We start from the raw sequence: 26648 nt of genomic DNA, 5'->3' as shown, positions 1-26648 counted from the left end.
ATCATTGCTGCGCACTACCAGATTCATATTCTGACTGAAATGTACTAGCATGAATTGTACGGACAAGAGGTGAACCAGTTTGAATTCCATCAAGACAAGGCATACAGTCTCATATCAAAAACATCGCTGCAATCTATCGCCGTATGGAACAGGTAATTTGAATTTTATCAATTTCCTTTTCAGTCAAAATGCCAGCCCAATGGACGATTGTGCCTTCGAAGTCCTCAAGCAGCACCTGTCCCCTCATCAAATTACACCTTCATCGGCCTATGGAAAGCCTGTAAAGAGGAGTGGGATGCAATGCCCATGGTCCAGCTGCAATGGACACTTCGATGTTGGTCAAGTCTGTAGAGATGGCCTGCAAATCAAAAACAGCCGCTAGTTGAGACTTAGATTTCGGCTCTGAAACTAATATCCCTAAAATTTAGTTTCAGTTATTTACCAGCTGAAATAAATGTACCGGTATTTTAAATTACTAGGATGAGCTGGTATACTAGCTCTGCCACACTAGCGACTGGCCGAACTGGAAATTTTTGTACGCCTTCCGACGGTCACAACGCAAGATCCATTACTATAAAGAAATGAAATTTTTGAGTTTTACACCCCACGGTTATGCCGGTTAGGCTAAAGGAGACGGTGATGATGAGATGAATGAAATGGTGGAATAAAGAAAGTGGGAGGAAACGGGAGAACCCCGAGAAAACCCACGCACACGGTGTTTGTCCGCCACAAAGTTCACTTGGTGGGAGCAGGATATGAACCCGGGACCCCAAGCACCAGAAGTGAACGCTCTACCACTGAGCCACCGCGGCCCCTCATTACTACAAAGAACTTAGGTATTTAAAAAAACTTCGCATTAAAAAGAAAGAAGTTTCGTTTTCTAATTGCTAACGTTGAGTGGAACATAAACAAATCAGATACAAATATCACTTACGCAGTCATACAGTGAAACAGGTATTCTTTGTTCATATCAAATATACATATATACGAGTAAATTGTGTACAGATTTTCTGGAAAAGGATATTTAAATAATACATCCAAGGTAAATTACGTTTAAAATAAATAATATTTAGCATTGATACAACGGTATATCTAACGATGTCCACCATTATCATCCCACTGGAAAAACTGAAACAACACAATAGTACAAAAAGAGGAATGGATAAGGTGGTACAAATACAATAACATATTTTTTTTCCATATACATACACATAATAATAATAATAATAGTTTTAAAGCCATATGATTGTAACTTGTACTTGAAAAAATATTTTCAAAATTTGATAAACGATTAAATAAGCCATTTACAAGAAACAAGGTTTTTGTATGCAGGAGAATTACTAGTATCATTAAAAAGCTTCAACAACGTCTCGTAAAACAAGATCTTTACGAGAAAAAAATAATAATCATAAAGCAGAACAATTAATTTATAAATACAAAATAAATTAGGAAAGTTGCAACATCATAATAAAACAAACTGGTTGTCCATGACAAATGATTTTAAAAATGTATACAGCAAATACAAATTGTAAACACATTTTAACCGTTATGAGGATAACACTACGTACTCTTTCGACATTGTAATCAGGTAAATATTCTTTCACTTACTGAATGAATATACAATTATATTCTAACAACTGAAAAATCACTGTCAACAACAATTTATATAGTATATGTTTGCATCAAATACTTTCATTAATAATATTTCTATCATCACAAGATATCACTGTGAGAACGACGAAGACTGTAGTAGTGTGAAATATTTAGCTGAACATTTATGTTAACTACAGGAAGGAAAATAGAAATTACTAATGCAATTATGGCACTTCTGGTTGCTTACATTCTTTCATTGGTTTAACTTCGAGTATGGGAAGAAATAGAATTACGAATACATATTTTTTTTTCTAAACACACAAAGTCTAAAAAGCATTCTTTTCTAATCCCACCCAGATACTTTTTCTTTTAAATTTCTTATTCACTCAGAACTGAGTAAATAGAAAATTAATCCCAACTGCTTCGTGCGTGGCTACCAGTACTGATTTTAGTTTTAAAATATGACTTTTGAAACCGCCATTTAGTGTGTTCGTAATAATGTTAATTGATTTTGTAGATTTGATATTTTGTCATTATCAGATATGTAACTTACAGCACTTGGAAAGGTGATACAATTTGCCATATCAAAACGCCTAACATCCTAAATCCACGCCTGATTCCTGCTTATACATATGTCCATAAAGTCTACGGCTAATGGAGATGCTTTCTGGTAGTTTGATTTCCAAAAACTGGCTTGGAAGAAGGGATCTGTGAAGTAAGCACAATAGCCGTCTGTACTAAATCAATGTCCTCTGCCCTATTAGGAATTTTGAAATCTTAGGTGTTAGCTGTGAAAATCTGAATTATTTCTGAAAAAACACGGGTCCTCACATGTTGAAACTGCATTCAGTGGTATAGGCTTCAGCTGGCGATGATATTAGATTAAGGAGATACTAATACATGAAGAAAATTAAGAAAATTTGATATATATAAAATTTAACAAACAATAAATTGAAAATTAGTGTTAATGTCTTTGTTATTTTTTTCTTTAAATATATACTAACAAAAAATGTACATGATTGGTATATTTTGATGATTAATAGTTGGTTTGTTTTGGTTATTTATTCATTAACAGAACTTCAAATGTTTTTTTATGAACTTCAACAACAAATGTTTTTTATCTTTTTAAATAGCAATAAGTTGTTCTCTAATCCTCCCACTGGTTAAACTTTACTGTACAGTCGCCAGCAAAATAATATTTTCACTTATGCACCCTAACTTTGTCAGTACTTTCATAAGCGGTTCGGCATTTTCAGTAGACTGTGTTCTATCTGTGCCAAATAAATATGAATTCGTTTGAAAGTAACTGACACGAATTATACAAGTGGGGTGAATATTTTTTTCTCACGATGACTATACGGTCAGCAGAATTCATTCATTTTTTTAAAGTGCTGTTAATACCTCTGGCATCCACTCAACAATAGAAAATTATTTTTTTTCTGTATTGTGCAGTATATTATTATATAATTTACATAAAATAACGGACTTATAATAATATATTCTCCATGTTAATTATATTCGCTATTCTGGAGAAGTGAAGAAAGTAATCTGTTAATTAAGACACCTAGTATATAAAAAAAAATGTCGAAATAACTCAACGTTCCGGAGTTGTGATTCCAGAATAAATATTATAACAATCGAGTCTGTCTTCTATATAAAGATTTTCAGCCCGCGATCAGTGTTATAACTCACAAATGTGATTAAAGCAGTACTTTTTCTTTCGAAAAAAAAAAGCGCATTATATTTTACCTTCAGCATTAACTGAAGCTTTCGTCTCAGGATGATGGCAATAGGCAAGAAACTTTAACCGTGTTTTGAGCGTGGACGATCAAAACGACCCATATATATTTTTAAAGACTAGTATCAAGTGGTCAAATTATCGTTGTTAGAAACTATTAACATTATTTTTTCTAGTTGTGCTGAAACTTAATACATTATACCTTCGATTATAATCTATATTAATCATAACACGTGAATAAAATATGAAATGGGCTTCATACTTGTGTATTTGCAGATTCAGTATCAGTCAAATAAGGACGTGGACACGACGGTGAGATATGATCTCGTTGTTGGTTTACCAAGCCTTTGTATCATTACGCTATGCTTGTACACGATGCCTGTCTTAATTCTTAATATGAGCAAGTATATTATTCGACAAGCATATTATTTGAGCCAAATTCAAGGAAAATTATAATAGGTAGTAATACAAGTTTATTATGGAAAATTTACATAGTACAAACTTTCCTTCTCGAAAAAAAATATATTATGCACTAGTACCGTGATATGGCGAAGAAGAAACATACATAGACAGCATGACTACTGCACCCTGTTTTCTCGTCATGGGATGGGTAAGTACCCTACTATTGGTCTTGGGATTGCCACGACTTGTTTATTTGGATCTTCTGAATTTGCTTTACAGATAAGATTGGATTAAACCAAACATGCCTAGTATTTGAAGCCCCATGTAATAGGTTAAGCCAATCAGACTCTACCAGGGGCGGATCCAGGACCGACTTCTGAGGGGGCGGTGGGTTGTCATACTGCTACTTTTAAGGGCTCCAAACTTAGGGATGGGTTTTATTTATATATATAAAATAAGAAAGTTTCCTCTTCTGGGGGGGGGGGAGAATGCCCCGATCGCTCCCACCCTGGATCCGCCCCTGGACTCTACAGCCCTAGTATCCGAACCACCAGACTCTAGATTGGCCTTAGTGTCTCCCATTTCTACCTACTGGTTGAGGAAGCCTCTCTAGCGAGTACTGGTCTACCAACAAGCAGTGTTGTCCACCAAGCGTTATAAGGCAAGTTCACTTCCAGCTTGGAGTACAAGATCTCCAAGTTATAGTTATTGACTCCAGAATACAAACCCGGGACCTCCAGATTACCCGTCTGCGTAGTCGTACATTATACACTTCCCAGCCCAGGTAATTGCCAATTTTTTAAGTTCAAAATAACCAAACATAAACCTGTATACACAGTTTTTCAATTTACTAAATTTTGTTCACATCAATGTGTGAAAACCAATACAATATGAGTTTTCCTCACACACCGTATATATACATTATTTTGAAAAGTGGTGAATTCGTGTAAAGATAACCAAACAAGTATTTTGTTAATAATACAAACAAAGTAACGAAAAATTAACGAGCATTAACATTGTTTGAACAAATTACATACTATTCAAGTATAAAATAATGCTTTATCTCAATTGTTTCTATACTATTAGTATTATCAAGAAAGTATAATCTCAAGCTTCCTACAGTTTTGGTCAATCATGAAATTCAATAATTCAGTTAATGCCTGTTTATTCGATCAGAATAATACACGGACCTTGAACATTAACTGGTCATCCTTTTATATTTTTAACGAGCAGCTGTTAAAAAAGGACAGCTTTCTCTGTAATGATTGTTTTGTTTTGAAGTGAAAACGAGAAGGAAATTCTAGAGTAAGATTAACAGACAATTTAATGTTTACAGTATTCAATTGGACTTCTTTTTCTATTTTAATATCGCGTATGAAAGAAGTACTTCGTACTCACTGAAATTCTAAATGGAGCACACTGAAAATTATGCGCAAGAAATGGTGCATGGAACCGAAATTTCAGCTGCGATGCATAATATAAATCCTTAAACGACTTATTGATACTATGTGTATCATACAAAATTCATCAGGCACATACAGTTGATTCCTGCCAGAAATTCCACTTAATTATCAATATAAGTTTCGTACATTATAATATACATATGAAATTCATAAGAATGAACAGAATGTTATAACTGGCATTCTGCGATGAAATCTCAAAATAAATTATAAGTATTAAAAGCATAAACTATAATCAAACTGTGATATTTTGTGCATGAATTATACTTAATTATCAAAATTCATATATTAAGACAACTATTTGTAATTTTGAACATATACCATCAGAATTTATAATGTACACACATTTTTCATATCTATACTTAAGCCTTAGTACACATACATAAGTATGTATATTAATAATTTACCCAACGAGCGGTCCCTGGTTCGATTCCCGGTGGAGACACTCGGTTTAAAAGGTGTAACAGTTTTACAGGCCAGCCATCCTGAGTGGTTTTTTTCCTGGGTTTCACTCATTCAGACCAGGCAAATGCCGGGATGGTACCTAACATAATAGTCCCAGGCCACTTCCTTCCTTCCCCATTCCTTTTTTCCTCTCCAATTTCCCAGACAGTGTGATCGCCGAGGAACGTCATCCCTTGTATATATGACAGGCTAATATGGTCATAGACGCCGAAAGCCCAGAAATCTAATTCCTAATCCTAATTTACCCAATTTTCTTTCTTTTTTTAAAAAAAAAAAAAATAGTTACACTAATTTGACTTAGCAGATCCACGTCTTAACAGAGAATCAAATGGCGAACTCCATGTAATGGTAACAATGTAAACACTGTACACGAAAATCTTGAACATTTATGAAGATTAAAAACCATTACCCGTCAAATGGATGAAAACATCAATACACCAGAAAATACAGAGCATTGAAGATTCAGAAACGAATTCAGAAGAACGCACTCTTATTAAACTACTGACTTTGATACCTAATGTCTTAACGTATAATGCGAATACCACTCACTGGTAAGTATGAAATCCTCAAATTTTAATCAGAGAAGAAATTTATTATAGCTAATACAAAGGGAAAATAAATAAACAGGTCTCCTATATATATATAAAAAAAGCCATAATCCTCTTATTTACATTCACAAAAGTTGATTCCATCTGCTCATGGAACTCAATTTATACAAATATATTTTATTTTCGTTAAATTCTCCAAAATAGCATATGAAACTGAAAGTAAGTGGAAAACTCGTAGAGATTAGACGAAAGGAAACACTTAAATGTGACCTTCTAACAGGGAGACTTATGGAAGTGTCACTCACCGATTTGAATGAAACTGCACATTTGTAGAACATCGAAAAATAATCGACACATATTTTTTTGTTTCAGCAATGGTGAAGATTTAAGGGTAGAAAACATTCTTTGAACGCTAGGGGTGATCCCCAAACATAGACAGAAAACAACCATTTAATATAGAAGAAACTATACTGCCAGGGGCGTTTTAGGACAGATGATTCAGAATCTGACGTCTAAATTACAAAATTCAAAATGGCGGATCCAATATAGTGATTACAATTACAAAATGTCTTCTGGTTTGAAATTCTCTGCACTTAGCCAAGAACAATTATAGTTGGCAGGGGTTACCACGAGAAGATTGTAGACCGATTTGAAATCCCCTTTCTATTAAAGTTAGTCTCTGCACCTCTCCTATTTAGTCTCTGCACCGGGTGCTTATATATAGTGAGTTCCCTTGCCTCTCACTATGTCAGAACTTCAGATATTCTCAATTGTTATAATTAAAATTTATTGAGAAAACGCTTCTCAGTAATATTTCATAAAAAAAAAAAAAAAAAAGTTGGCATGAACATTGTAAAACGCTTCACAGTAATGACATTTCGAAGAAAAATGTTGGCATAACGATGCATGAACATTGTTTACACCAAGGTGCTATAGTGAGAAATGCAGAAACTCGCTTTAATCAAGCATCCCATTAAAATGAGTACAGAAAAAGGTTCAAATTGATCTACAATCTCCTCGCGGTAATCTTTGCCAACTATAATTGTTCTTGGCTAACTGCAGAGAATTTCAAACCAGAAGACATTTTGTAATTGTAATCACTATATTGGATCCGCCATTTTGAATTTTGTAATTTTGACGTCAGATTCTGAATCAGCTGTCTCACAACCCCCATAGCAATATGTTTTCTTATAAATTAAATGGTTGTTTTTCTGTCTATGCTTAGATACCACCCGTAACGTTCAAAAGGTGGTTTCCACTCTTAAATCTTCATCATTGCCGAAACAAAAAAATACGTGTCGATTATGTTTCGATGTTCTACAAGTGTGCAAAATTGCATTCAAATCGGTGAGTGACACTTCCGTAAGTTTCCTTGTAAGACGAGAATGTTATAACTGGCATTCTATGATGAAATTTCAACATAAATGGCAAAAAAATAAAAGCATAACTACAATAAACGAGAGGAAACGTGTACAGAAGTTCTAAATAAAGAATGTACAGTGAAAATCTGTAACTACTTATTCTTCCAATCTTCCGAAAAAGAAGCACCAACAACGTAACAAAATGAAAAACAAATTAAACGGGCATACTGAAATTTTTCAACTCTGAGTGAAATTATTTGATAGTTTCAAAAATCATGAAAATTAATTTTAAAAAATATATATACTTCACTCGATTTGCAGTTGCTCTTTTATTCTCATTAACCTTCAAAAATATTGTGTGGTGGCCCACACAATTTTCAGAAGCCTTATGAAAACAATATTACATATTGTAATCGTCTTGTTCAAAGTAAATTGTAATCCTATATTCTAGGATTCTAAATTGTAATTATTCTAGGATTCTACGAAAATTCACAAAAGAAACGAACTACTTGAAATTAGGAGGGAAGCCACTGTTGGATGGCTGGATTACAGAAACGTTATGATGAAAAATTGAGATATCAGATACCCAGAGAGGTGCAAGAACTTATCCTCCGTGGTGTAATATTAACACGGAACAAAAGTAAAAGAATATTCTCTGTACATTCAAAGCTATAAAGTAAAACACAAGCATTGCTGTATTAACACAGATATAGACAGGATAAACAATTGGTGAACATACTTCCCTACAAGGATCGAATATAATCAAAAGTAAACAAAACAGCAAAAAATAAGGAACCAGACATGAACAATTTTACGCACAGAACCCACTATGCATTAAGTCCGCTGGCAAAACTACAAAAGATTACATTCCTTGAACAGTGCACAATTTACATTTTACAGAATATCAAAACATAATTATCCACTAATACACGTTATTGTGATAAGCCTCGCAACAGCATCCTCAAACATTCGCCGAGATTACAGACAAAAGATCTTCAGTTCCTTACCAGAGGGTAGCGTTCCCAAAACTGATGCAACGTTCCCTCTTTGTACTGCCATACTGATGCGTTGCAGTAGAAAAGAGGTTGCTCTAGCGTCTCCTGACGATAAATAATAGCGATGACCAACTTCTTTTATAAAGTTAAGGCCTTCGGGACCCCATGAACCACCCGATTCGACAGCTATAGCGACAAAATGATATTTGTCGAGTAAATTGCTATATTCCTGCGCTTTTCTGTTTCCCGGCGAGCAGCCACGTTGCCAGCTTGTGCTGAGGAAGAATGCAGATTTAAAGGGGCGAAGGTGTCGGAACAAGTAAAATCCCATAGAAGTGCTTTTCCTTTCTTCCACGGTATTAGGGCAGGGGCGTCATTTAGGGGGGGCAGGGAGGGGCATTTGCCCCCCCCTGAGTTTGAGATGTATATAGATTTTATCAATAGAATAGTAGTAATACAGTGAAACACGCGAAATTTTACTTATATCAAGGGGTCTTCCCCCCCCCCCCCAAGCAAAATCTGAAATGACGCTCCTGTATTAGGGTCATACCATCTGGTCTCTTGCCGTCTGCACGACTGCATCCCAACGGTTCACATATAGAAGGAACGCCTGCTGAAATTAGTGCCCTCATGATAATGTCGTTGACACTGGAGTGGCGTGAATGTCTGCCCGCACTATTGGCACAGGAGAGTCCATGAAGGCTCTTCTTGTCTACGATACTTCTACAGGCAGGACATCTGTGTTGCTTGCAAACATCTGCTCCCAAACGCAGTGCACTGGCAATTCGAAAACTGTCATTAGGAAGATGTAATCCTAAAGAAGGTGACGGGATAGCATGGAGCCAAGCGCCTGCTTCTGGAGATGATGTAGCTAGAAGTCTGGCCTTATCTTCTGGGTTATCGGATGACTGAAGTAGAGCTGAAAAGTGATTATTTATAAGAGGATCGTCCCAAGACGATTGTAGTCCTCTCTTATCAAGGTCAGGGGGATCTGATCCTACTATAGATGACCACTTAGCAATGCTATCGTTGACATCCGAATCCGATACTAGGCTAAGATCTTGTTGGAGAATGGTCTCGATCAATGCCTTAGCGCCATAGAATGAAGACAGAAAGGATGAAATAGCCAGATCCATGGCGCGACAAATGCCGAGGCCTCCGTGGTTAACAGGAAGGGACGCCTGCAACCAAGAGTTATTGTTGAGTGAACAATTCAGGATAGATTCTAGACCGGTTTTTAAGGTGTTGTCATAGCATTCCAGTAGATCAGCATCCCACCAAGAAGGAGCACAGCGAAGAAAGTATAGCAGCCTTGGCATGGACAATGAGGCACGTAGTAGGTAAAAGGCAGAGTGAGCTGAAATCACGGATACACGAGTAAAGAAGTATTCTAATTTAGAAATTTTGTCTTTTAATATTGTTCGTCTTGTCTCATTAGATAATGCTGCTCCTAATAAGCTGGCGTCATCTGTGGAAATTCTTTGAATCCCAGGCGCGGCTTCGTCAAACAGCTTGAAGAGGTTATTAGACTGCTCATTGGAAACTCCGAGAAAGCTGACCTCACATTTGGAGAAATTCATTTGCAATCCGATCTCCTTAGTCCGTCTACGGATCATTTCTAATGTCTCTAGTACTGTATCCTTGTCTCCAGCTATAGTCTCGTCATCCAAATACCATATGTTCAGTTCTGTATTGATACTATTAACGATGGATTGTAAAGTTAGTGCGAACAAACCAGGGCCAAGAGGGTCGCCTTGTTGTACGCCATGCTGAGAGAGGATTATTTCATCTCCTAAGTATAAGTTGCTCGGTTGCGAGTAGCACAGATGTACGTATCGATAAATTGATGGAAAACTGTTTTTTACCTGTATGAGCATAGAGTCACGATTCAACTTGTTAAATGCGTTTCTGAAGTCTATTTTTAGAAACACTTTCTCCTGCTGGTGTGGAAAAGAGTAGTACATACGAGCAGCGTGGACTGCTGCTTCTGCTCCATGTGAGACGCAAACTCCCAGTTGGTGTGGCAGGGGTGCCCACAGAGGGGGGCTATGACGCAAACTGCGTCATTGAAATATTTGGGGGGGTAAAAATCTATATAAATATGTTTGAGGGGGTGTAAAAATTAATCGAAAGGAAGATTTTTTTCATGGAAGAACACCTACGGATAGACAATTGGGGAGGGGGTGCGTCATGGACATAAGGGGGGGTGGGCACCACTGGGTGTGGGGATAGAAAATGTGTTAGAGGTTCTCTAATTCTATGGCAAATGATTTTGGCTGATAATCTCCTCCACACATTGCCTATTGCGATAGGACGAATGCCGCCACTTTTCTTCCTCAAAGCTATTAGTGATGCTCCAAAGAAAATAGGTCTAATTTCCGTGGGCACATCACCGGAAATAATCACGTGGAGAAAATCGCAGATGGCGTTAATCAGGTGGTCTTTAGTTTTGCAGTCTTGGAAGAGTAGGAGGTTCTTTAATATTGAAGGACGGAGACTGTCCATACCTCCTGATGACCCGGAAGGAAATGATTTAAGTGCCTTCGTAAACTCGTCAGCTGATACTCTAGGCACTACAATACTGGGCTCAATGAGATCGGGAGGTTCAAAAGAGTGGCTGTGAGCCGGATGTTTCTCTTTTAATGCTTCTAATACAGTTCCATTCGGAGAAGCTATAGTATCTTCTGAGATGAGAAGCCGTACTGCGTTGCGGACATCACCATCTACTAATTTGTTCCCGACGTTCTTAATGTTAAAAGTGGAATTTACTGGTCGTCGAGCTTTGAAGGATTTTTTACTGTGATTAGGAAGGGCTTCGCAACGAGAATCAGACAACATCGCACTCTTTGTTTAACCCATGATGTTAAATTATTCACTTTGTCAGCTTTTGATGGCACGCACAGTGTAACGTAAGGAAAAAAGAAGAGATCCATCCAAGCTTCTGAGTCGTTTGTACGTACAATCTGTTGCAATACCTCGCACAGAGAGTCTGCCACTGTAGCTCTAGCCCCTCGAGGTACCCTGCGCAACATCGGAATAGAAGACTTTAATCTTGCTAGATGCTTATTGCATTTGGAGATCAAAAGTTAAATATGTGATCTAGTTTTATTCTAAACGATTTGGCATACGCTATGACTGGATGCTCATTAAAGCTTAAACTAGTGACGTAATTTTGAGAACTTATTGATATGCAGTTTCTACTTTCTCTGTGAAACTGAGAGGGACTTTAGATTCTAATTTTACTTATTCCTTCTATAAAACTATTTTAACGTAATTTTGATATTTATAAGTTATACTGTGAGCAAGTAGCTTATGCGCATGCTTTGTGTGTGAATTGTCTCGGATAAGATTGCCGGTAGGAATAATTGTCTTAAAAACAATCTCGAGTAATGGTTTGGATGCCACTTTAAGCTGTAGGTCTCGTGTCACATAGCCTTGATGATGAAAAGACGTTAAAACTCCAGTGATCATTCAACCAACTATAAATAATGGTATAATAGTTACACTAATGTAGAAACGCAACTCAGTATTACACAGCAGAAGATCTAAATAACTTAACCACCAATCATACCCATTAACACACACACACACACGCACACACACACACTAGCCTACAACCTTATGACGGAATGAAAGGCTTTTAGAATTCACTCTCTTAATGAGCTTTCAATATACTCGGACAGTACGCTTTAACAATACAGAAACTTGTTTATCTTAACATACCATGAAAATCGAATCAATGCCTACAATAATTAATTTTGGATTTAATTATGGAAAGACAAGGAGAGAGAGAGAAAGAGGCGTCTATTTGAAGAAAAATGTTCTTTTTCATTGTAATATTTGCCTATTAGTACACGAATAAGTCACACACATACCAACAATTCTGAATTTCAAACCACAACGAGGATCCATTTCAGTATGAGATTAAGAATTAGACTGTTATTGAAAGGTAATAAAAATTAGAATGGATGCAAATATTCTTTGATGTGAAACTGATAATTATTTTCGATTTCAATAACAGTGATAGACTTTACTTTCGCAATTACTACCACCACGAATCAGCGATTACTTTCATCTTGATATCAAGCAATATCATTCTGATTTTTCTCCTCTTTCTTAACCAACCTAATTTCTTCGCTCACTTTGAAGATCCTTGAGTATTCAAGAATTCTGAAACTTCAGGTAAGTAAACGAAAAAAATATGTTTCGTGTGCTGAATGACCAATCAGAAAGTATATCGTGTCCCAAATGAAACATTCAAATTATTTACACGTTAAAACTCAATTTGCCTTTCTAACTGCTATTACTTTCTTTCTAATAATGCTTTTAGACTTCATGTGTCATTCAAGTAGCTAATGACTGATGTCTTTCTACAGCGCTAGTTAAAAACAGAAAGTGAAGAAATTTCTCGTATATTTTAAGCAATTATTTAAAGTAGAATTTATCACGCATTCATTAAACATTTCCATCACAGGAAACATACCTGCTTCTTTTTTTTCAAAACATTCACGTCGCGATCTGTAAATACATATGGTGATCACAATATGAATTAATACAACTGCATTTCACATGTACTTCGACTGCATCACAACCATGAAATTATACTAATTTCTAAAAGTTCTACATACTACAGAATTCTTCACACTTATTTTTCTTACAGCTTGTAAAAGTTTCAGACATTAATTACATTTCTACATAGAATATACCCTTACACGCACTCGTATATACAGCACGCAACATTTCGTACGTAAACGCAAGTTCATGTTTCTGAAATAACGCTAGGAAGTGCAAAATGACAAGTAAAATCGTAACTACTTTTCATAATCCAATCATTCGCTCTTCTTACAACCTTTACAAGCTATACAAACCTACATTATTGCTCGATGCATTCTAATGACTTCCTGTTCTATTCTTGACCGACGAGCTACAATGTATCTATCTACATTCTACCTGAATTATCATATGACACCAAATGAACTGGTACTTGCGAATTGTGACAAACTCTTCAATGCTATTACATTTAGAAGAATGACAAACACTTTGAATAAGTTTCGCGTGCCGTGTTGCATAAAGCAAAGCTGGAAACTGCTTAAAACACTGACTCTGCTGAGCGAGAAAGATGAATAGGATGTGATGGACTACGAGCCAGACGTCTTTTGGGTAACTTCTCTAGTGTCTTCAATAATGCACTAAAATCCAGCCTATCACTTGGTTTATAAGACCAGCATCTCATGAGTATATCCTGTAATTATATATATACATACATAAGGAAGACGTAATTAATTTAAATTTTCTGCAGAGACAATGTACAGCATGGGCTATTAACTCAGTTAACACTAAATGTTATTCAGCTCTCAAGAAACAAAAATAACAGTATCTGATTAACATAAACAATATGTTGTGGTGTGATTCGTAAATTTTGTAAAATTTGTAATTAAGTTAGTTTACAACGAACAGAAAGTTATCAAAGGATGAACGTGTGTTCGTAGTTTAAAAGTGGAAATTACATGACCACAATTACCAAGATCTCACTCCAATCAAGTTTTCTGTCCGAAGAATACTGTGTAAGAGATTTTTTCTTTATTTTTTTCTTAAAAAAATTACAGATCTCGAGCATTTAAAAGACCGTACTATGAATTTGATAAATTATCACCCAATACCATTAGTGATGTAATACATTCTTTTATTATTAGATGTGATCTGTTCCTTGAAAATAATGGAAGACATTTTGAAGACTTAAGTTAGGTAATTTAACTTAGTGTTATGATACAACCTACATAGTTTAGCAGTTGAGAAACAGTTCACATCAAATGACGGGACCGATGGTGGTTCGGTAAAACCGGAATAAAAGTTTTTTGATATACTGCACTGTATATTTGATATATTTTCAGCGTGACAAGACGTTGTTGGCAACACATGATGCCTTCAAAACTAAGTATTAGAATTGAATATTGCTAAACCAAACCATACGACTAAAATAACGAAGTTTAATTCAGTTTCTGAAAAAATTTCATACTCATATTTTCTTTTGGATTTTCTTTGGTATGATGACCATATGATTCGAACAATTGTTCCCAATATTAGTTTCAATAAAAAATAAATACATAACATTTTTAAAAAGTGCAAAACAGAGCAAGTACCGAGGTTTCGAAGATATATGGAGCTCATTCCTTATTTAATTATACTTTACCCAGAAAATATGAAGCATTTTCATGAACCATTTACTACTTTCCAATACTTTCAGTATTTTCCAGAATCATAGGATCCATGCAAAAGCCATATTTTTTTGTACAATCATCAGAAGAGAGAAACTCAGCACAGGTTTCTGCTGTTAACTTTTCTTGCGGCAATACCTCAGATGTATGTGCCATCTTTAGTATAGTTTTATGTTTATTATAGATCCTCAGAAAATATATATACTGCTAAAGAATTAATTAAAAATTATAGTGAAATTGCGGTGTAACGCAACTATTCAACGGAACCAACATAATTCAACGGAATTACTTCAAAACTTAAGAATTAAAGGTTTCAAATTCCAATGAATCAGTAAAGGTACATGGATTTACGACGGAATAATTCAGTCTCTTATAGTAATTTAACTACTAAAATTCTAAACTCTCACGTGAGCACCGAAATCAATGACACAAAAATAAATTCGCAAGAGGACATCAAACAAGAGTTAACATTACACGAATATTTCATTTTTTTCCTCAATTCGATTTAGTGCAAATTAATAAAGTTCTTATCAAACCTATTACAATAATACACTTACTTTGACATCTCGAGATGCCTGAAGGTTTGCTAACGACTGTTTCATTCCTTTCCCAACCTGCCAGATGATAGCTTCTGGTGGATGGCCTTTAAATGGCCACTCACCACATAATAATTCATACCACACAGTACTGAAAAAGAAAATATGAACATATTATATACCTGTACAATTAATTACTTATCAGGAAAATAGTGAAAACGTTAACTCTAGACTTTTTCGTTAAATACATCTTTAGATAGGGACGGAACGAAAATAAAAACAGAGAAATAGCCTGAAGTGTTCAAACTGGACGCGTTACAGCTAATTCTTTGTTTTCGATATTTTCCTTTCCTTTCTCACTATTTTTCTTAAACTGAAGAACGTTTAGCGAAAGGACTCCTGAAACACTACTGCACTAAAATCATCGTAAACAAATACACCAACTAAAAGTATCAACGCTTTTTTTCTTTTTCCAAAACACAGCGAATATGGAATTCAATGACTGAGCACCGAATAAACACTTCGGTGTAAGATAAACACTTTTAAGGTTATAAATGCAGTTTTGGAACACCGTATTATAAATACCTTGACCGCCTTTGAAACAAAGCTCTTTGAGAGTTGGCTAATGTTTCGGTTGTTTTCATTCAATATTCTGGCCCTCTATTATGCAGATTTAAAACAGTTTTGGAACCGAAATTTCTATCTCTTCTGCCGTGCCATCTGGTAGTCTGGGGTCGACGTGATTGTTGAGGTATTTGCCGGTATGCTGCCCAATCTGTGACTGTGAACATGGGGAGCTGGTTGATCGGTAGGTAGCGGACATACCGCGATGGTTTGTAGCACCGGGTCAATGATCTGACTGTATTGCAGTTATTAAGTGGGGACCATCCATAAAGATGATGTTAGCTGTAAGAGCCATGCCCAGTACGCCCGGGAGGCCTCCATTCCTGGGATACTGGGTGGGGTCAACTGGAGCCACAGGGCTGAAGTCAAGCCTGTTCAGCGCCTGATGGAGGATCTCTCCGTTGGCATTGAATGCTCTTGAATTCCACGTAGGATACTTGCAATCAATATCTCCCGCAATTAGAACTCGGTGACCCAGTTGCCGTAGCACGTGTATTGCTTCCTTGGTGGACTATAGGCACTGATGAGTTGTACAGGTTCGTCTGGCGAATGGATCATTATTCCCGTAGCCTCAAGGGATTGGAACTGAGGAAGAGAGAGAGAGAGAGGATCGTTGAGGAATGGCGGTTTTGATAATAGCTGTTTCGCCCATTCTGGTGCGTCGGTCGTTACGATAGCTAGAGAGAGAAGTTGTTAATTTGACAGGAGTAGCGAGATTTCAGGTGGGATCTGGTGATGAGAGCGACATCAATTCGCCCTCGGAGAAAAGTCCTCAAAATTAACTTTTTGCTCTCGGATGCCAGTCGCGTTCCAAGGATGACCCTGAGGTCATGGGATATTTTCCGTTTACAGGGTGTCTACTATTGCAGACAAATAAAATTCCCTGACTTTTCCAGATTTTCCAGACCACAACAGAAAAATTTTCGAGACTATATTTTAGTGAAGTTAAGTACCCGCTATTCTCTAAACACTTGTTGTTTTATAATATCTGTTCTCTTAGTTGCAATAGCTGTTATAAAAATATGAACAACGCTAAAATATGTACATATTTATTTCTGGCAAGAAAAATATTGTTAAATATAATGTATTTTTTGATATATATATATATATATATATATATATATATATTTCAAATACAAAAAGTGTGAATGACAAAACACATGATAATACACAAAAATGTGTATTAAGATTTTACATTTCATACTACGTACTTGTGAGGTACACTCAGTTACATAAACTGGACTATTCAAGTGATTTACTTCGATTTTTTATTATTCCAGAATATGAAGTAGGCTAATACATATATGACAACGCACACAAATATATGGACATACAAATACTGACAAACATTGTGGATTTTAGTATTCTAGATTATAGAAGTATTTTATATTTCGTATTTCTATGTAGAATACTAAATACAGAATATTTTTATAATCTAGAACACTAAAATCTACATGAGATTTCCAATTATGACCACGTTACTGGATCTTTCTCTGAAGATTTTTCATATGCTTATCAACTTCATTTGTTTCTTTTGCTGCCTTCTCAAGGAATTTTTCCTTCTTTTTCTTCAGTTCTTCCAACTCTTGAGCTGTTCGCTTTCTTTCTTTCAAACGATTTTTCGCTGCCTCAGCTGTTGTCTGCTTCCTTCTGAGAGCCTCTTTCCATTTGGAATTTGTATTTCTTGCTGCATGAATTAACTGTTTTGAGATTGGCATTACCTGAACCCTCCGTGGAATGTGACAGCATCATGTACTATTTTCTGCGAAATTAAAGACTCTTCGTATACACTATCCACAAGAAACTCCTTATTCAACGAAAAACTACGTTCAATGGAAGCGTTTCCGTGTGATAACACTCGAATTTTCTTGGTGAACGCTGAAAAGTTGTTGCTGGTGTTAGTATTGTCAAGAATGAAGAACTACAAGTGATCTAAACGATCCCTAGTCACGTCAAAATTCTTCAGTCTTGTGCAGGGATGTAATGGGGCGTATACGGGAGTATACGGCGTATACCCACCTAATAATCTTATAGTCCAGCGTATACTCACCTCAAATTTATGAGAGAACGAACATATACGGGATAAGTACATGCTATATTTTCGAGAACGGTCGAGCGTATACCTACGAAAAATTGTAGCAATGCATCACTGGTCTTGTGGTAACTAAATCTTGAGTATAAATTTCACTGTAGAGTCGTTTTACTTCATCAACAGCAGGACCAGACAAATGGTGATTCTCTACAAGCACTTCCAATGCTATGGTTATTTCTTCTTCCTCAAATCTCTTGTTTAAAATTGAAGTACGAGAGTCGCATGCAGCACCATAAGTAAGTCTGTATTTCAATGGCAATTTATACAGAATCTTCTTACAAAAACCTGGTAAAACATGCAAACAATCCGTCCGAAAATGAAAGATATCCAGTTCAGATAACTTCTCTGATTTTAATGTTGTACGTTTTGCAAATCCGACACCAATCTGCTTAGCCGAACACATATCCATACTATCATCTTCTAGGCAAACTTTCATCAGGTCTTCAGAACCTGCTGCTTCAATCAGGATAGGCTTCCAATTATCGCTACATTAAAATCAACAAGATCAGAACAAGTGTTATTTAGGACGTTATCGGGGATCACCGGTTTCAATAGCCTAGCTACACCCCTGGACATGAGGATCATATTTTAACGTGGAGATCAGAAACCACTAGCTCCAGACGCAAGGGTTGCCAATTCCTTTCAGAAATCCTCCATTATAACTTCTGCTGTAGCGAAAAATTGTTTTCCAAACATTGTAAAATGTATAAAAAATGAAATAAATCTAATTTTACCAAAAATTTCCAGAAATTATAAAATTCCTGGTCTTTTCCAGGTTTTCCATTCAATGGTTGCGTCTGAGGTCATGGGATATTTTCAGTTTATTGTGTGCCAGCATTCTTCATCATGGTAGAAAACTTGGTCAACGGGTTCGGCAATGGAATGATTTGTCGCAGTGCAGTCTTCAATTTTTTTTAGGAAGCTGCTGTTGCTAAGCTCCTGCAGCACGCTTAGTACATCTCGGATTGTGGATCGCACGGAGGTGTCTGTGGAATCTAGTGTCTTGGTGGTGTCTGTGTCGTTGGTTCTTTCCTGGCGTTTGTCCTTGGTGTTCGGATTGATCCTGGATTGGTTGTCGTTGAAGTTCCTATGTTGCTGGCTTTGTTCTGTTACTTGGTCTGTGTGAGATAATCTTGGCGTAGCTGTTGTTCTTGGTGCTAGTTGTGTTCCGCTGGTTGTTTGTGGGGAAAGAGGCAGTATTTTTCTGCTGCTGAACCCGTTTGGCTTTGGGTATATTGAGAGTTGAACATCCCATGTAATTAGCGGGGTAGGGGGTTTCCACAATTTGCGCACTTGGCAAGGGTGTGCCGAGTCGTTTTGGTGCATTCTGTTGTGGAACAATCTCTTGCACATTTGACGCATCTCTCGTTTGCGCGGCAAGTGGAAATGTCCAAGTCTGACAGTGGCAGCACTGCAGGATGATTTGATTCGATATAGCTCCATTGTCACCCTGTAACTGAGGAGATAATTGAGGTCATAGATGTCGCTGTTGGTGGTATTCTTCACCAGGGTTTCTAGGAATAAAGGGTAGACCAGCCTCTACCCGTCTGATTCAGTGCGTCCTTTGAGATGAGTACCCGCTACGGGAGTATACTCTAGATCTCTGAGGTCATGAAGGATGTCTTCTGGTGGTGTATCGATAGGAAGTTTCCGAATGACGACTTTCATGGGCCTAGCCGTCTTCGGTAGCTCTGAGGCATATGGGTAGCCGTACTGGACACAGAATGTTTCCATTTTGTCGTAATCTTGTTATGTTCTGTTGATGAATTTTTACATTGTCCTGAGTTCTAAATAGTTTGAGGCGAGTCTGACACATTGCTGACAGGCTCTTCCCAAATGCAAACTTACTGAACATGCTATAGATATATACCGGCGGTATCTTGCTGGCACGGATTAGTTGATTTCTTCTTGCGTGGAAGAATTCACTTGGTTGGATCTCATCTGTTGGTGCTAAGAGACAGTGTTGGGCAAATTTCAATTGAATTAACAATTAACAATTAATCTGTAAATTTAATTGTTAATTGCAATTAACAATTGAAATAAGTAATGGTTAATTGTTAATTGCAGTTGGCCATTGAAAAAGGAGAATCAATTGCAATTGATCAATTGATTGAAAGTAATTGCAATGGAAAGTAATTGCAATTGAATTCTGTAATTCAATTGCAATTGAAATTAATTGGCAATTGATTCAATTGCAATTGATTTCCACAGCAATTACTTTCAATTGATTGATCAATTGCAATTGATTTTCACTGATTAATTTTCAACACTGTAGTTCAGAGAGGGCGTGGGGCAATGAAAACTTTAGCCACGACCAATTGACTCACCACCCGTCGTGACCCACGACCCACCGTGACCCACTCTGACCCACCACCCACCATAAACCACTCTTACCCACTGTGACCCACAGACCCACTAAAACCCATTGTCATCAACTCTGACCCATGATTCACGCCCTCTTCTCTACTGACTAAAGAGTTTCAACTTGTAATAAAACAAGCCTATAAAATTATCACTCATCGGAGTTTGAATTTCTACGACCAATCGCTCAAGCACCGCACTAATACAATAACGGCGAATCTGAACTTTCTAATATAAATAAAATAGAGTTTGTTCGTGTGTCTGTCTGTCTATCTTTGTGCGGTCTGTGGACGAGACGAGTGGACCGAAACTTTTCAAAATTTGGTCACGGGTAGCTTGGTCTAGGAACCAGACCGAGAAGAAGAGTTTTTTTTTTTAATTCCTTACTAGGGGGTCTCCAGGGGACGTTTACCGGGACCGGCCTGGGGACCAGAAAAGTCGACCGAGAGTTACCAAATTTTGGTCAAATATACCTTGGTCCAGGTCCCACACCAAGGAAAAGCGTTTTCAACAAAATTCGAACCAGGGGGTCTCAGGGGGGCGTTTACCGGGACATGTAAAAGTAGAACGATATCAGTCTCGATTTCATAGTTTTCGCGGTCGCTGAGATCCATGGTGAAACTCCGATCGCATTAACTTCCAAATTCACCGTGTTCGGCTGCGGGCCGTGGGTCTACGGGGGGGGGGGGGGATACCGAAACGTAAAAGTAATCCAAAATGACCGATATTATTGTCAAATCCATAGTTTTCGCGGTTGCTGATATCAATGGCGACACTACCATTAGCGATGACTTTCAAATTCATCCACCGTTGTATGCGGGCCTTGGGTCACCAGAGGGGGGAATTCCGAGACATGTAAAAATAATCGAAAATGACCGATATTAATGTCAAATCCATAGTTTTCGGGATAGCTGAGCTCAATGGTGAAACTCAAGACCGCGTTTACTTTCATATTTAGCCCCCATCAGCTAAGAAAGGGGGGCATTATAAAGGGGATCACGAGACATGTAAAAATAATCCACAATGACCGATGTCAAATCCGTAGTTTTCGCGGTGGCTGAGATGAATGGTGATACTTCCACAGGCGTTGACTTCCAAATACAGCCCCCATCGGCTGTGGGCCAGAGGCATTGTTTTTTTCAAAATTGGAACCAGAGGATTATAGGGACTTTTACCGGCATATGTAAAAAGTAGTAGAAAATGACAAATGTTAGTGTCACATTCGTAGTTTTCGCGGTATTGGTTGGGGGTTGGTGGGGGCCAGAGGAGATTTTTTCACAATACGAACCAAGGGGGTCTGAGGGGTGGTTCACCGGGACATGTAAAAGTAGTAGAATTTGTGTCGAATCCATATTTATTGGGGTTGCTCAGACGTATAGTGACACCCCCGATAGTGTATATGATCAAATTCAGCCCCCATCGGCCTTCTCAATGAAAACACATATACGTTGTTGGATATATATTCACACAAAATATATCCAATTTTAGAAATGTTTCTTATTTGTTCTCCCGTTGTTCAGTTCGTTTACATTGATATTTTATCTGATCCATGCGAAGAACGGGCATAACAGTTAGTACGAAATGGTAAAGTGTTTGTTATGGAACAAATTACAATGAATTCAACTATATAGATAATAATTATAATTAATAATTATTTCCTTGTTGAATTATAAATACTTTTCAGTGGAAAACTGAATAAAATTTAAAAGTCCCAAATCAACGTAAAGTAGACCAACGTAAAGGAGAAATGTATAAAATTTTCCATATAATTAAGCTTACAAACTTAAATGGAAATTTAGCTTAATTACATGGAAACTTTTTGTGTCGTTTTGTGCGCCTATTTCCTCGTTTTCTGCGTCACCGGAAATGGGTCAATGTTATCCTACAAATATGGCGGAACAAGTTAATGCTGTTCCGTCAGGAACGATTTCGAGATCGTTTCCTTCACATCATCTTGTGCGTGTTTTCTACCGTTTTGTAAACCTATTTCCACGTTTTGTGAATCAATGGTAGTGGGTCAAAATGGGCATTCAATGTGGGAAGAAAAATGATCCTTTCTCCCACCAGTATCAAATTTCAAGGTCGCTTTTTCGCATTGTTTAGTGCATGTTTTTACCGTTTCTGCGCATATTTTCACGTTTTGTAGGCCAACGAAAGTGGGTCAAAGACAACCTACAAATATGGCAGAAAAAGACATATTCATTTCCCCTTTCAAGGTCCATTTTGACCCTCTCCCACTGATGCACAAAGCGACACAAATCATGCATAAAAAATGTGAAGAAAACGACCTCGACATTCGATGATGACTGAACAGCATTAAGTTATTCCGCTATACTTGTAGGCCATTTTGACCCATTTTTGTTGTCGCACTAAAGTGGAAATAGGAGCACAAAACAGTACAAAGCAGGCACTATACGATGCGAAAGAAACGACCTCCAAATTCGATAGTGGCGGAACAATGGCTCTATTTCCTCACATATTGATGGACCATTTAGACGCATTTCTGGTGATGCTCAAAACGTGGAAGTAGGCGAACAGAACGGTACAAAATAGGCACTAAACGATGCGAAAGAACCAACCCCGAAATTCGATAGTGGCGGAACAGTGAGCCATTTAACTCCCACTTTAAAGCCCCGTTTAACTCACCTCGGGTGATGCACAAGACGAGAAATAGGCACAGAAAACTTTTAAAAAAGGGCACTAAACGATGCGAAAGTAACGATCTAGAAATTCGATAGTGTCGGAACAGTGGGTCATTTTCGTCACACCTTGGAAGCTCATCTTGACACACTTCTGGTGACGAACAAAACGTGGAAATAGGGGCACAAAACGTAACAAAACAGACACTAGTCAATGCGAAAGGAAGGACCACGAAATTTGGTAGTGGCGTAGCAGTGGGTCATTTTCGTCCCACATTCGAGGCCCATTTTGACCGTCTTCCAGTGACGCACAAAACGTCGAAATACGCGCACAAAAGGGTACGCGATGTGAAATTAACGACCTCGAAATTCGATAGTGGCGGAACAGTGGGTCATTTTCGTCCCATCTTGGAAGCCCATTTTGACCCACTTCTGGTGACGCACAAAACGTAAAAATGGGGCCACGAAACAGCACGAAAATTCAGTAGTCGATGCAAAAGGAAGGACCTCGAAATTCGGTAGTGGCGGAGAAGTGGGTCATTTTCGTCCCACCTTCGAGGCCCATTTTGACCGTCTTCCAGTGACGCACAAAACGTCGAAATAGGCGCACAAAAGGGTACGCGGTGTGAAATTAACGACCTCGAAATTCGATAGTAGCGGAACTCTTGGTCATTTTCGTCCCATCTTGGAAGCCCATTTTGACCCACTTCCGTTGACGCACAAAACGTGGAAATAAGGGCACGAAACGGCACGAAACATTCACTAGTCGATGCGAAAGGAAGAACCTCAAAATTCGGTAGTGGCGGAGGAGTGGGTCAATTTCGTCCCACCTTTGAGGCCCATTTTGACCGTCTTCCAGTGACGCACAAAACGTCGAAATAGACGCACAAAAGGGTACGCGGTGTGAAATTAACGACCTCGAAATTCGATAGTAGCGGAACTCTTGCTCATTTTCGTCCCACCTTGGGGACTCATTTTAACCCACTTCCCATGACGCACAAAACGGAAGTAGACGCACAAAACGGCACAAAACGATGTGAAGGAAACGACCTCGAAATTCATTGGTGGCGGAAGAGCAATAATTTGTTCCGCCATATTTGTAGGCCCATTTTGATCCACTTCCGGTGATGCACAAAATGTGGGAAAAGGCGCACAAAGCGACACAAAACACGCACAAAAGATGCAAAACAAAGTACCTCGAAATTCGTTGGTGGTGGAACAAGTTAATGACGCCGTGAGCACCAATATAAGTATATACTGTAGTTCTTACCAGGGGCGCGGTGGGTCAGTGGTAGAACGTTCACCTCCGATGCTTGAGGTCCCTGGTTCGATCCCAGCTCGCGCAGTTTGGACTTTGTGGTAGACAAACACCGTGCTCGTGGATTTTCTCGGGGTTCTCCCGTTTCCTCCCACTTTCTTCATTTCATTCAATTCCCATCATCACCGTCTCCTTTAGCCTAACCGGAATAAGCGTGGGACGTAAAACTAAAGATTTCATATCATTTTTTGTAGTTCTTACCATCAAGGCTGAGAACTGCACGGTCCAATTTTTTTAGCCAAAGTAGAAGCCCAACCGAAATAGTGATGTCAACCGGCCCGGCTCGGTTCAGCTGAGCGTACAGCTTGAGCTGGCTTGGTTGGGATTACCCATCGACTGGGCTCAATTGAGCTAATGGCTTGAACCGGCTCGGTAAAGACGAGTCATCGACTTGGCTCGAACCAGCTCCGTTGAAACGAGTCCATAGGCTGGGTTCGAGTTAGCTTAACTGAGCCAATAGCTCGAACCGGCTCGGTTGGGGTAAGCAATCACTCGGTTCGGTTCGGCTCGAGCTGGCTCGGTTGGATGAGCTGTTGGCTCGGCTCACTTCTCGGTTCGGCTCGATAAGTGAATGAGCTGTGAGCGAGCCGCTTGAGTCGTTGACAACCCTAAACCCAGGTCGAGCAGTTTTAAACATGTTTGGCTGGAGTCCCATAACTTCTAACAATTTTTGGCTGGAGTCCCATAACTTCTAACAATTTTTGGCTCGAGCCCGAATACTTACTCCTCCTGAACTCAAACCAAGAACCTCGTGACTGATGTCCTTGCCTCCTGAAGATTTCTTGACTACCGAGATCGACAGTTAACTAATTTGTAGTATTCCGATACAAACCGTCTATATTCCATGTTTATACAGGTACACGGTGTTATAATAATAATTAGTTATAGTAGTAGTAGTAGTATCATTGATAATTATATTGTCTATGTAGGATACTTGAAGATAGTAGTACTTGGAACTACACAAAGGATTTAGCTCGAATTGGCTCGACTCGACTGGAAACTCGATCCGTATTCGAGTCGAGTTGGGGGAAATTTTTCGAGCCGAGATCTCGAGTCGAATTCAAAGATGTCGGCTTCGAGTCGAGTCGAGTTTTAAAGAAAACTCGCTCGAACTCGCTCGTGCTCATTCCTATTGTATGCATGACGGGCATATAGAGTTCTTTCGAGGGGGATAGAACCATAAACATAATATATTTAAAAAATACTTAGTTTCACTGCTTTCTTCCCAGGGGGGAAAGGGATGGTAGGTATCCAGCATTTCTTATAAGTACCTTATTTGAAATATGTAAAACAGTAACAAGTGGACAATACAAAATACACACATCTTCTTATCTTCAATTTTAATTGCTGATTTCAATTGCAATTAACAATTACAATTAACAATTACAAGTTTCAATTGTCAATTGCAATTAACAATTGAATGTTTCAATTGCACCCTTTGCAATTGACAATTAACAATTAAAAGATTCAATTGCCTGGTGACCAATTAACAATTGATGAAAATTTAATTGCAAATTTTATGATTGAATTCAATTGCAATTGAAATTAATTGTCAATTACAAATTGAAATCAATTGCAATTGAAATCAATTGCAATTGATTTTCAGAGCAATTACTTTCAATTGATTGATCAATTGCAATTGATTTCAATTGATTTTGCCCAACACTGCTAAGAGAGCGTATTTGATTTTGCTCTGGTTTTTGAAGTTCACTAATGATGTTATAATTCCTTTGTTGGCATGCTTTGCACGCTTTTTAGGTTGTTGGAAACACTCATTAATAGATTTGTTTGAGTCATTGGCTTCCTCCTCCATGTCGACGTTGTTCTCGTCGGGTTGTTTGGGGGAAGCAGCGGCCTGAAGTTCTTATGGACTATTCTGGTTAGTGACATACTAGAAAGTGGTGATGTCACTTCTTGTAGTTCCTCTACACTCAGGGGGGCCTGTTTGTGGCCCCTTACTTGACCCAGACTGCTGAATTTAATGGATTTTGGTTGTTCCGGCTCACTAGCTGTGAGGAGTGGTCTCCGGATTGGGGGGAGGGAGACTGAGAAGTCTGAAAAAAGAGCTTGTCCTGTCTGGCTGAGTTCCAAGGGAGGGTTCCTTTAGGGACAGGTTGCTTCATGACGTAGTTGTTTAATGTGGCTTTCCGTAGAAGATTCAGTGTACTAATTGTCGGAATGATGACTGTATTCCTTAAAAGGGGCCGAAATTCACACACTGATCTTGATTGTTGGGATCTTTCACTAGTCAACTTCAATGTCCCTAAAAAGTCACTATGACTGTGATCTTGACACTGATTA

The 26648-nt window shown here is 38.1% G+C and overlaps 1 protein-coding gene across 2 annotated transcripts in view; it reads right to left on the bottom strand.

The window, feature by feature from the left end:
- Positions 1–1047: 1047 nt before the first annotated feature.
- Positions 1048–26648, bottom strand: part of ksr (kinase suppressor of ras) — a 116222-nt gene continuing 90621 nt past the window's right edge. For both annotated transcript variants that reach the window (XM_081771592.1, XM_081771593.1), the window contains exons 16-17: positions 15335–15464; positions 1048–13804 (exon numbers count right to left, since the gene is read on the bottom strand). In XM_081771592.1, the coding sequence (XP_081627718.1) occupies positions 13652–13804; positions 15335–15464 (283 nt within the window). In that variant the 3' untranslated portion in view covers positions 1048–13651. The remainder of the gene's footprint in view (positions 13805–15334; positions 15465–26648) is intronic.

The sequence above is a fragment of the Thermobia domestica genome, chromosome 9 (genome assembly GCF_964235325.1).
Source record: "Thermobia domestica chromosome 9, izTheDome1.hap1.1, whole genome shotgun sequence".
In the NCBI taxonomy this organism is placed as follows: Eukaryota; Metazoa; Arthropoda; class Insecta; order Zygentoma; family Lepismatidae; genus Thermobia; species Thermobia domestica.
The sequence above is the reverse complement of the archived record's forward strand: the minus strand, read 5'-3'. Positions and strand labels throughout refer to the sequence as shown.